At 37.9% G+C, this 12,566-nt stretch overlaps 3 protein-coding genes across 4 annotated transcripts; 2 read left to right on the top strand and 1 right to left on the bottom strand.

Annotated features, from left to right (window-relative positions):
* The first annotated feature begins 3,000 nt into the window (after positions 1–3,000).
* On the top strand, positions 3,001–7,158 carry LOC111792661 (two-component response regulator ARR12). Of its 2 annotated transcripts, none has more exons than XM_023674212.2 (6): positions 3,001–3,518; positions 3,803–3,955; positions 4,216–4,617; positions 4,691–4,767; positions 4,882–6,123; positions 6,704–7,158. In XM_023674212.2, exons 1-6 carry the CDS (start codon positions 3,371–3,373, stop codon positions 6,716–6,718), a joined length of 2,037 nt encoding a protein of 678 aa, XP_023529980.2. In that variant the 5' UTR covers positions 3,001–3,370; the 3' UTR covers positions 6,719–7,158. The 2 variants fall into 2 exon arrangements, with proteins under 2 accessions (XP_023529980.2, XP_023529979.2); XM_023674211.2 differs by having other exon boundaries at positions 3,003–3,518; positions 6,724–7,158.
* Positions 7,159–7,789: 631 nt separating this feature from the next.
* LOC111792663 (temperature-induced lipocalin-1) lies at positions 7,790–8,862 on the top strand. The gene is made up of 2 exons (XM_023674214.2): positions 7,790–8,227; positions 8,569–8,862. The coding sequence occupies exons 1-2, from the start codon at positions 7,856–7,858 to the stop codon at positions 8,749–8,751; spliced, it is 555 nt and encodes a 184-aa protein (XP_023529982.1). The 5' UTR covers positions 7,790–7,855; the 3' UTR covers positions 8,752–8,862.
* Positions 8,863–9,075: 213 nt separating this feature from the next.
* On the bottom strand, positions 9,076–12,368 carry LOC111792662 (VAMP-like protein YKT61). Its single transcript, XM_023674213.2, has 6 exons — positions 12,101–12,368; positions 10,552–10,649; positions 10,049–10,153; positions 9,858–9,923; positions 9,483–9,569; positions 9,076–9,314 (listed from the first exon to the last, which is right to left on the bottom strand). The coding sequence occupies exons 1-6, from the start codon at positions 12,291–12,293 to the stop codon at positions 9,264–9,266; spliced, it is 600 nt and encodes a 199-aa protein (XP_023529981.1). The 5' UTR covers positions 12,294–12,368; the 3' UTR covers positions 9,076–9,263.
* Between the last annotated feature and the right edge of the window lie 198 nt (positions 12,369–12,566).

Below are 12,566 nucleotides of genomic sequence, written 5' to 3' on the forward strand. Positions count from 1 at the left end.
GTTCTTACCCAATTCTTAGTTCTAAATTTATTTTCCGCTGACAGATCATCGCTCTGCTGTGTCTAGCCCGTCCTCTAGGCTTCTTTCGAAGGTTGAGAGTGTGACACCGTACATACTTTCTTTATTCTATAGGGTCTAATCATTGCAGGCTTTGGTGGCCCAAAATTAACTAGGCTTTGCCAAAAGGCCTCATCTTTTATCAGCCTGGCTCGTGAGGAGTCCCTCCCCCAATAGGGTTCCAAACCTCGTCTCGCTCTTTCGGCCGTTCATATCATTCATGCATGATATTTTGATTTAAGATTTCAATTTTTCCTGACTATGTTACAATTTTTAAATTATTGAAATAATTAAAAAAAAAAACATTATTATTCTTTATATTCAAATTTGTGCGCTCAATATTTTTTTAGTTAATTTATGTCGTATCATATCATATGTGACTTTAATGTAGGTTTATTTCCACACGACAATGTACATATATCAAGCCACATTATGTTGTTATCCATTTCTAAATTAATGGTTATATTGTAACAGTTCAAGCCACTGTTAGCCAATATTGTCAGATTTGACCTGTGTTCGTTACATATCAGTGTCAGTCTCATGGTTTTAACGCGTCAATTAGAGAGAGGTTTTCATACCCTCATAAGGAATGTTTCGTTCCCCACTCCAACTGATGAGAGATCTCACAATTCACCCTCTTGAGGGCCCAGCATCCTCGCTGGCACACCGCTCGGTGTCTAGCTCTTATACTATTTGTAACAACTCAAACCCAATGCTAGTAGATATTGTCTGCTTTGGCCTGTTATGTATTACCATCAGTCTCATGGTTTTTAACATGCGTCGGTTGGAAATATTCTTTATAAGAGTGTGGAAGCCTCTCCTGAATGCATTTTAAAACCTCGAGGGAAAGTCCAAAGAGGACAATATCTACTAATGGTGGGCTTGGTCAGTTACAAATAGTATCAAAGCTAGACACTAGGACGAGTGAGGACTCCGACTCTCAAGGGAGTGGATCAAGGACACATTGCTCATAACCTCTCCCCAGCAAACGCGTTTTAGAACGGTGAGGCAGACGACGATACAAAACGGACAAAAATGGACAATATCTATTATCGATGGGCTTAAACGGTTACATATACAGATAAACATTAATATTAGTATGATATTTAAAAAAAGTAGAGTAAAGTTTAGGAGTTAAGGGATTGGATTAGTTTGGTCCGCAAGTATGGGGGGTTGGAGAAGACAGGGTGTTAATGTGTCACGAGTAAAGGAATCAAATAAAAAAAACACCAAATTGTTGAAAATGTCAAAGCAGTTGTGGGTTGTACTTAGCTGGCCTCAACCCCAACACTCCTCATACCTTTTCTCCAACACTTCCCCCCATTATTTTAATATTCATCCCTCCATCTTCACCACATGCTTTGCATCATGGATATCATGGTTTCACCTCGCGTCTAATAGTGAAAACTATCTTTACAAAGTTCCATGAAGTTCCTATAATTGAGCCACTAAAAAAGGAAGCTGCATCCTGTTGATATAGATACTAACTTTCATTCATCATGATTACTCTTGTTTTGATATAGTCTCGGTTCATTCATGTACTTTTTCTTTACTCGAGTATCACATGCTCACCAACTTCCACCTTAGTTCGTCTCCCGAACCACATCTTACTAAGAGAGATATCGCTATGAATTTAGCACCTAATGACCCTAACATTCTTTTACATCCCCTGTAAACATAGTTATACTATCTACTCCTCTCAAATCGTTACAGTTGAACTTCTAAATGATTAAATGATAGGGACATGATTTCAAGTATACGTTAATACTTTATTTGTCACTTTTTTTGCTTTTTCATCTCTATTATGTTTTTATTTTATTTTATTTTTAATGTAGGAGAGAAGTACACTACATATAGTAACATTTTATTCAATAACTTCTTTCACTCTATATTTTCAAACATTTATTTTTTTAAAAAATTAATAAAACGTATTTCTAAATTTTTAAAGGTAAATCCATCTTTTACAAAAAAAAAAAAAAATAATAAAAAAAAATAATAAATAATAATAATAATAAAAATAGGTGCATATGTGTTTGGGGTAACATATAATTGGGTGGGACCCACAAGGAATTATTAAAACCAATAGGGTGTTGAAACGTGGCAGAGGATTGACGTGTATTATTTGTGGACCTCGTGGTTTCTGTCCCATTTTATACGTTTGTTACTTTTAGTTATGAATAAATTATTGGACTTTTTTCAGCGATTGAACAACACGCGCCACTATTTTTCCAATTACCATAACCTAAAATAAATTAATGCAACTTGTAATTGAAAAAACGGTTAAAATTTTGTAAGGAAATAATATACTTACTATATAACATTACTTGGAGAAACGAATTATTTCGTCCCACTTGTAAATTTTAATAATTAAAAGAAAATTGGAAGAGAAAAATTTAATAATTTATAAAGAACTCAAATTCATCAATTTGATTATTAAATCTTGGGTGTTCGTCTTTTTCACATCATGAGAGACATTGGATAAATCCAAAATTTTGATAAAGTTTTCAACTTTTTTTAATTTTTTAATTAGGGTTCATCAGAAGTGGATTCAAATGGACGAAGTCATTTAACTCATTTTCGGTTTATGGCGAATCAATCAAAGGAATTAGCTTCGTTTAAGGAATATAATCATGATTTACCAAAACAAGAAAAATGAAAAGGAATTAACATTCCCTTTTTAAAGCATTAATAAGTACTGGATTCTAAACAGGATTTGAAAACGAGGAAGAAGGTATGTTTTGAATTTGGACTAAATTGCTCTTAAATATTCTGGAAAAGATTATAAAAAAAAAATATATTGAATTAATGAGATTTTTGATGGGTTAGTAAGTAACACCAGAATTTGATTAAACCCTTTGTGGGCGAGGAAAGATGGAAGGATTAAGTTTGACTCTACCCCCCAATGGCCCCTTCACCTCCATTCTTCATACTCATCTGTTTATGGACATTAGACTTCCACTTTCTGTACATACGGATTGATGGGAGAGAGAAAGTGGAACAGAGTTTACCTTAAAGCATTTATAATAAGACAATGAGGGAGGAAATAGCCATGGGTTTCGATTAAAAACATTTCTGTTTTATTGGATTCAATTGAATTTGTTCTTCCTTCCCTGTGTTTTGGGCCATTCTATAGCTATTCTTCTGCTGCTCATCTCCTTTTCGCCCAATCAATTTCTTCTTCTAACCTCTTTTCCCATCTGGGTCTTTGGAAAATCGATAAGGGGGCTCGGAAAACATTGTACCCACATCGAGATTTTCGACTTCTCTCTTTTTCTGTCAAATTTTAACCAACCCCTTTTTCTCTCCTTTCGCCATGACTGTGGAGACTCATTCCGTTACTTCTGTCGGTGATGATGGTGCCACTGATCGTTTTCCTGTTGGGATGCGGGTTCTTGCTGTTGACGACGACCCTATTTGTCTTAAAGTGCTTGAAACTCTCCTCCGTAGATGCCAATACCATGGTTTGTTCTCCCTCTAATCTTTCTTACCTATTTCACTTTTCGTTTAATCTGCTTTCATCAGTCAAATCCATTTCCTCCTCCGCTATTGGTGAAATCTCAGGAGCAATTTGGGGGGTTTTGGTTTTGTTGACTAATTTTGCTTGGTGGGATTCTTTTAGAATATGAGAATCGTAGCTTCTTGAACTGTGTTTTTGGGATTTTGGGTGTTGAAATCTTCCAAATGGTTCGTTGTTGGTGATTTAGATGTGGGGTTTTTTTGCGTTGCTTTTCTTTTCTTCCTGCAGTTACCACGACGAAGCAGTCCATTGAGGCTTTGAAAATGTTGAGAGAAAATAGAAACAATTTTGACTTGGTTATCAGTGATGTGAACATGCCTGATATGGATGGTTTCAAGCTTCTTGAGTTGGTGGGGCTTGAGATGGACCTACCTGTGATCAGTAAGTTTCTTTCTTATGATTCACGACATCCTATGCCTTTATTTCATCTTGTCTTGTTTTAGATACCAACGTCATTTTTTAGGATCAGTTTGTTTCTGTTTCTTGTTTTTTTATGGTTGTGTTGCTGAATAGCTGAAATTAATGTGGTCTCTTTATTGCCAGGATTATTTGAACTGCACTAATTGTCTTGTTCTTCAGAGTAGTTCGTTTGGTTATTGACTTTTCATTTGTATGATGATGGTGTCTTTCTTCTTCCCTAGTGTTATCAGCACATAGTGATACTGAGCTTGTTATGAAGGGGATTTCGCATGGGGCATGTGATTATCTGTTGAAACCGGTTCGAATCGAGGAGTTGAAGAACATTTGGCAGCATGTGATTCGGAGGAAGAAGCTCGAACCGAAGGCAAAGAACAAGTTCCCTAGTGAAGATAAGGCTCTAAATGGAGGCAGTGAAGGTGAACAAGGTTTCTCATCAACCAGTAATGCAGACAATGCGAAATTCAATAGGAAACGGAAGGACCAAGACGACGATGACGATGAAGATGGAAAGGATAACGGGCTTGATAATGACGACCCCTCGAACCAGAAGAAGCCTAGAGTAGTGTGGTCGGTTGAGTTGCACAAGAAATTTGTCTCAGCGGTTAATCAGTTGGGTCTTGAAAGTAAGTTGGTGCTCAAAACTATGTTAGTTCATCTGTGTCTCCAAATCTAACACTTTTCTTCACTCTTTATCAGAGGCTGTGCCTAAGAAAATCCTGGATCTGATGAATGTTGAAGGACTTACCAGAGAAAACGTAGCAAGTCATTTGCAGGCATGAATCCTCCCTTTCCTACACTTAGTATTACTTTACTTGACTGATTTAAGACTTTGCAAAGATTCAACCAGAAAACAAGATGGAGCTAAGAGCGTCTATGTTGTATTGCAGAAATATAGGCTTTACCTGAAAAGAATCAGCAATGTGGCATCCCAGCAAGCTAGCATGATTGCTACGTTTGGGAGTAAAGACGGCGCGTTCATGGGGATGGGTTCGCTCGATGGATATGGAGATTTACATGGCTTTGCAGGAATGGGACGGCTTCAAAACTCTTCGTTATCATCTTATTCACCTGTTGGAATGCTTGGAAGATTGAACTCCCCGGCTGGAATGAGTCTGCGTGGAATCACTTCTTCTGGACTGATACAGCAAAACTCCAAAAATTTGAACTCCGCCATTAGTAACCTTGGGAAGCTCCAGCCAACTACTATGCTGCCTCCTAACCAACCTACTAATCTGTTGCAAGGAATTCCGACGTCGCTCGAGCTCAGCCAGCTGCAACACAGCAAGTCCACCATTCCTATTGGAGACTTCAATATAATAAATGAGACATCTGGGTTTGGAGTTCCCAACAGTTTCCCTGATAGTAGAGTGAATATTGGAAACTCAACCAATTTGGTTTCCACTGCCCCGTTGATGTTACAAGGAACCATGCCAACATATGGAAACCAGACTTCCCTTAGAGTGGATCCGCTGAATGGAGAAACTTTTGACGTAGACATTGGTGGTTCAAATTTTTTGGATCCTGATCCTTCTAATGGAACCTGGCAGGGAGCAGCACAATTGTCTAGATTCTCAGCCAATTCTTTGAATCAAAATCAAGCCTATCCTAATGATCAATTCAATGCAATAAACTCGAGCATTTCTTCGACCCCCTCAACGTTTGGGAATGTCTCGGTTGATTTTTCCTCGAGAAGTGCAGTTGCAGCTCCCTTGCAGGATTCAAGAGATATGCAGTGTCAGGCAGGGGTAGTCGGCAGTGTTATTCAAACTATAAATACCATGCCGAAGCAGAGTTGGGAAGAGCTTAAACACGATTACAGTCGAAACGTGCAGCATAATCTTGGTGCAATCAATTCTCTGATTTCTGGGAATGAGACTCTAAACCCCTTAAGCCAGAGTTTCAATCAGAATAATCTAGTATATGATAGAAAGGTGAGTTCATCTTTGATGGTCCCATCAAATGCTGCTCCACTGTCCTTCGCTCAACATAACATGGTCGAAAAATTGGGTCCTAACACGAAGACGAATGTGGATGGCAACTATCTGTTGAATCAAACAAAGTCACACGATGGGTCGACTCAGGGCAGTTCCGAGTCCTTGGATTATATAATGAATGCGATGATCAAACGGGTATAGTCACCTTTCTTGCTAAATTTTTAGATACTGCATTCAACTTTTCCATTTTTCCAAGTTAACTTTATATGAAAATTCTCATCCTTGTCGAAATTGGTACATCTGACATAATTATATAGACATTCTTTGAATGGCGATGCTGTTTCCCCGAACTCCTCTGTTATGGACGATCAACTTGTTACTTGCTGTTATAGTTAATACAAATACAGATCATCTTACTGCAATCAAGTTTTCCAAACAAGGAAAACGGCACCCCATGTGATTCTTCTATGTAATGATATAACGAACCGCTATAGTTATACCGAAAGATTCCATTAGTTAAGATCAGAAAACATCGTACAAACATTTAAACCTCATTTGATCAAGCAAGCTTCTTGCATGCATCATAAACAGGTAGATTCATGGGCCATTTGTTCATCGAATGCAGTAGTTGTTGATTTTAGATCATGTTATATATTCATTCTGATCACTTCAATGAAAAATTTGTGTTGATAGATTTGCTATTACCATTGTTGTTAAGGTCTTAGACCGTTCTATCTATCTGTGTTGTGCATTTTTCCTGATCATACAGTGACAGGATTCTGCAAAATGATTCAGGAACAAAATGAAATACCAGAAGTGAATGGAGAATTTGGATTTGATAATTTCTCTCTAGGATCGTGTATTTGAGACCTGTATCTGCTGTCTGCTGGATGGAACGCAGCATCACGGTGATCTGAAAGCAGTTTCGTGTACCATTATGTAGTTTTTCGTCGGTTCGGTTTCTGGCTACGAGGTTGTTCCATCTCTGTCTGTTCATCCATTTACTGATGCAAAACATCTCGTTTCAAGGTTGTTATTACAAAGCAGCAGACATTGTCCTTATCCTTGTTCATAGAATAATGACAGGACAACTTTGCAGCTTTCTCTTAGCTTTTTCTGTTTCATATGCCTTGTTGTCCTTGAGAGAGAAAGTTGCTTGAAACGTAACATGGGGAAAGCCTATTATTGTGTGATTAATTAAAGTAATGCAGATTTACAATGCTTCTTTCATTTGGGGAAAGCTTGGAGCGCCAACAATGGCGCCACACGACAGTTGTAAGTTAAGCTAAGCATTATCGTAACCTTAATACTTTTTCTTAAGCAATAAATTCTGAAATAATCACAAACCCAACAGCCATGTTTCAATTCATCACACTATAAATTTTGAAATAGTCTACAGAAGAGTTCTTATTCTTCCTGTCATAGTCAAAGCTCCTGAAAAAGGAGGAGCAGTGTTCTTATAGCAGCAGAAAGGTTACCTTTTTCTTTTCATTGTTTATCCTTCCGAGCGGATTAACACTCCTATCCATTTATCATGAACGATTTCTTGCATAAGGGTCTAGATATGGTTGTGAATTCATCAAAATCCTTGTGGGTTAAGCATAAAAATGAAGAACATCAGAGAAAACGACATTTTCACATTACAGAACAGAGCATGTTCCATCAAGAAGCCGTGGGGAAAAAGCCAACCAAAAGAGTGTGGCCTAAGAAAATCTGAATAGCCCTACCACAGCCACAATAATCTTAGATTCTAGAAACCACCAATCCAAATCTAGAAGTTTTTACTTTTTATCTCAACCAATCAGCCACATGGCCCAGCTGAATAGACCTTATAGATAAGCATCCACACAACACTTCACAAGCAATCCTCCGTCTACAAATATCTTCAGCAGAAACCCAAATCTGTGTGTCTCTCAGTTTTGAAACAATGGCAAAGAAAGAGATGGAAGTGGTGAAAGGATTAGATCTTGAGAAGTACATGGGAAGATGGTATGAGATAGCTTCAATTCCATCGAGAAATCAGCCAAAGAATGGTGTGAACACGAGGGCTAATTATGCACTCAAGGAAGATGGAACTGTGAATGTGGTGAATGAAACTTGGAGTGATGGAAAGAGAAGTTCTATAGAAGGTGTGGCTTATAAGGCTGACCCTTCCAGCGAGGAGGCCAAGTTCAAGGTCAAATTCTATTTGCCTCCTTTTCTTCCAATCATTCCAGTTGTTGGGAATTACTGGGTTTTGTATATTGATGGTGATTATCAGTATGTACTGGTCGGAGAGCCTTCGAGGAAGAATCTTTGGGTATGTTTTCAGAATTATTCTTCTATTCATATTACCTCTTTTTTTTAAATGAGATTGGGAGATTGAATGGTCGACTTTTAAATTACAAACAAATGCTTAATTTGAGTAAATTGACTCAAAAGAATTAGATGAGAGTCTTTTTAGAACGAGCAGACATTTTTATTCAAAAGAGAGGCTAAGTTTGACTTCTTTTTAATCTATCAATTAGTTTTCTAATTTGACTTAAAGAGAAAGAAAAGTTAATCTTAGCACTTAAGTTTGACTTCAAATTAAAAAAGGGGTCAACAAGATTAAAACAAACTCCCCCTAAATTGTACTCAGAATCTGTGGTGTATTGTCAGATATTGTGCAGAAACACTCATCTTAACGAGGAGATATATAATCAGCTGCTTGATAAAGCCAAGGAAGAGGGTTATGATGTAAGCAAACTGCACAAGACATCACAGAGCGATCCTCCACCAGAAGATGAAGGCCCCAAAGATACCAAAGGCATATGGTGGATCAAATCCCTTCTCGGAAAATAAAGTATTCACGGAAGCTTCTGTTTATATCATAAAAATCCTACCAGTTGTGTTCAAATGTTGGTTTGTAAGTATACTTGATATGTATCGCTGAGTAAACAATGCTTTAAATTAGACCCTTGGTTTCCTTTATTGATCATAGGCCGGGGTTGTTAGTAAGATTTAGTACTGGATCAAAATGTGATTGCACGTGGCAACTCGCTCGATGTTAATCAGCAGCAGCATATGAAGAAGGATCCAACAGCAAAACTAAAGCAGCATAAGATGGGAAATAACAAACTTTGCATTGACGATGGAAACAAGCACGTGTAAACTGACACCAATGTAGAAGATGAAAAACGTCAATATATATATATACGAGTAGGATGTACGCCCAACATTCTGTTCCCCCATCTTTTAAACAACAAACGAGGATAAAATTCACAAGATTCAGCGGAGCAAACAAATTGAAAGGATATAATCATATTACAATCATCAATTTTCTGGTTCATCTTCTATGTGATGCCATCAAAAGCTTACAATATGGTACAACACTGGTTGGTCTTTTTAGCTTGTTTGTAGAACATCTGTTTATTCACAGGCGAGCAAGAGTTTAGATAGGTTCTTCAGATAATGGAAACAAATCAGATGCTAAATCATAACATTAGTTGAGCAAATTGCAAGAAAGTACACCATTCATAGACCAGGAGAAAAACATATGTACTACGTTCAACTAGTAATGTATCATCGCATACCTGTGATGCTGCACTGAGATCCGAGCTCTTCTCAACCAAACTGTCCAACTTTTCGCCACGTGCGAGCACGCTGTCAATGGTCTTATGCTGTATTTGGGAGGGAGAAAGATATCGTATGAAATTAATCAACTAGAAAAAATAAAAAGTGGTTTACAATTCAGGAAAATGAAAGCTGGCATTGAAATGCGTACAGAAAGTTTGCATCATACCCCGCAAAACAACTTAATCTTATCCAGGCAAGAAAAATATGTTAGTGTGACAAAGGACTAAAGGTTACATGTATTCACAGGGCAGAGACTGACAATGAAGTTATGCAATAATGAGATGCGAACAGGCACAAATTCACAAGACCACTGCATCTGTAATAAGACTTACGAGAATAATTTTGGTTTCGTCCAACTCCCTCTGTATTCTCAACAATTTATCTGCCTCCGCAGGGTCCTGGAAAATAATTAAATGAAAGGTTATAATTACATATTTGTGGTTGAGGTGGGGGAATGAGGCCAAAAGATATAGTATGCAATAATGTCCATAATTAAACAAATGCTGAAAGTGGATCTATAAACCTGGAATTTGGTTAAAGCTTCAGTCAGATATGGCCATGGTTGAGTGTTATCCGCTTGTGCAGTTCTCCATGTTTCACCGAAGTTTTTTTGGTACTCATCAACAACCTGTGAGAAATCAATGTATATAAACAATAGTTACAATCATGCATAAACAAATACACAAGCCACTTACATTATACTCGGAAGGACTAAGAATTACTAAGATCAATATCCTTCCATTCATCCATACATCATAATAGTTCACTACTTTAATCATGGAATACGTAATAAGAAAATAAAACTAATCTTCATACTGAAATGTGCTCCATTACACATTACATGAGCCTGATACAGCATAAATCCATACAAGTTATTAAATGAGACGTCGATAATTAGCCTATTAGTTTGCTCTCTCTTAAAGAGCAACTCATCAATGCCAAAATCGCAGAAAATATTTAATTACATAGGAAAAGAAAGAGTACTCTACAGCAATATTGTTAAATGAGAATAAGAACGACTCTCACCTGATTAAGCAGAGAAAATGCGCTTCGAACTGGGTAGTGTTCATCCATAAGCCCCAAAGCACAAAGACCATTTCTATTGTAACAATGCACATTGTACTCTACAAAATTTCAACCGATCCGTAGAAAATTTTATAAAATATAACATATTAATAACTGAAGCAGGGCAGACGTTAAGTGGTGAACCAACATTGCAAAACATCTTTAACAGTGACTTAAAGGTAGAAAAGAACATGAAAGAAAGATAAATAGTAAAATAGCCGACCTCGTACCAAAACAACTATAATTAGAAAATAAACACGAGGTGCTTGATTACAATTTCACCTACTGAAATAAAACAAGAAGAAAGCTAAAAGAACGGTAAGAAATTCAAAATCTTCTCGTAAACCTTACACTACAATTTCAAAATTCAACTTGTATCAAATTTCACTGCCTATAGACGACCGGCCCAAATAAATCCCCCTATACAAATTCAGATTGCATCGTCCAAATGCAATCTACTGCATAAAAACAACAAGGTAAGAAAGATTTCACAAAAACAACCTACCGAGGTACCTATAACAGACCAAGGTCACTGCTAGCAGATATTGCCCGTTTTGGTCTGTATGCATCGTTGTCAACCTCACGATTTTTAAAACATGTCTGTTAGGGAGAGGTTTTCACACCCTTATAAGGAATGCTTCATTCCCCTCACCAACCGATGTGGGATCTCACAATCCACCCCGCTTGGGGGCCAACGTCCTTGCTGGCATACCACCCAATGTGTGGCTCTTATACCATTTGTAACAGCCCAAACTCATCGCTAGCATATATTGTCCTCTTTGGGCTTTCCTTTATGGGCTTCCTCTTAAGATTTTAAAACGCATCCACTAAGGAGAGGTTTCCACACCCTAATAAGAAATGCTTTGTTTCCCTCTCCAACCTATGTGGGATCTCACAATTCACCCCCCTTGGGGACCAGCGTCCTCGCTGACATACCGCCCGGTGTCTGGCTCTGATACCATTTGTCATGGCCCAAACCCATCGCTAGCCTATATTGTCCTCTTTGGACTTTCCTTCCGGGCTTCCCCATAAGTTTTCTAACGCGTCCACTAGGGAGAGGTTTCCACCCCCGTAGGAACATTTCGTTCTCTCTCCAACCGACGTGGGATCTCATAGTAGCCGCTTAAACCAAACGTAAAAAGCAGATCATCATGGGGCATTACTTGGTATTTATGGTCTATTGGGGTTTTATAATATCTCTCGTCACACAAATTTCATTGCGTGGTATCACATCCTCTCCTATTATAATCTACAATCATATATTCCTCCTAACTAATATAGACTTTCTATCTGCCTATAATCCGATCGGCATACAGAATTAAAAAACCTTCGAATATGAAATTGATTTGAAAAAATAAAAAATGAAAAAAACCAAGGCAAAACCCAAATTCAAAAGCGAAACTCCAATTACAGCAACAAAGCATCAGGAAAGAACAACCCCAACATGACGATTCAAACAGAATGGAAGAAACATAAACCTAATAAAGAAATAACAACAGAAAAGGCATACCTTCGTGTTGAACGGATTGACGCTGGTCAGGTGGGGTACGCTTAGCAACGGTTCGACCAACGAAACAGATGAACTCCCTAACGCTTGGTCTCTGAAAGTAACCGAAATGACTCACATCGGAGGCGTTGGCCAATATAACCGGATCGGATCCTTCCGGGTGGCATTTCAAGACCAGCAACGCTGTGATCTTCATCTTCTTCACAAAACTCAACGCCTCCTTTACCCCTCTCTGTTCGGTCTCTCTCTAAAAGGGGTGAAGAAATGGCAAACGAAACGCAGGGTTTGTACATAAATTTGTAAAATGGGCATTGGGAGGAAAATCTGCTGCAGTGTGGTCTATTTTACGATCATGGAACTGCTTACGTGGCATAACATGAATGCGCCGGCAAATCAAATCAAATCAATCATTAAATTAATTGAGAAACATATTCTTCATATGCTACCCCTTACCCACACCATACAAAAA

The sequence above is a fragment of the Cucurbita pepo genome, chromosome 4 (assembly GCF_057944985.1).
Source record: "Cucurbita pepo subsp. pepo isolate OVF chromosome 4, ASM5794498v1, whole genome shotgun sequence".
In the NCBI taxonomy this organism is placed as follows: Eukaryota; Viridiplantae; Streptophyta; class Magnoliopsida; order Cucurbitales; family Cucurbitaceae; genus Cucurbita; species Cucurbita pepo.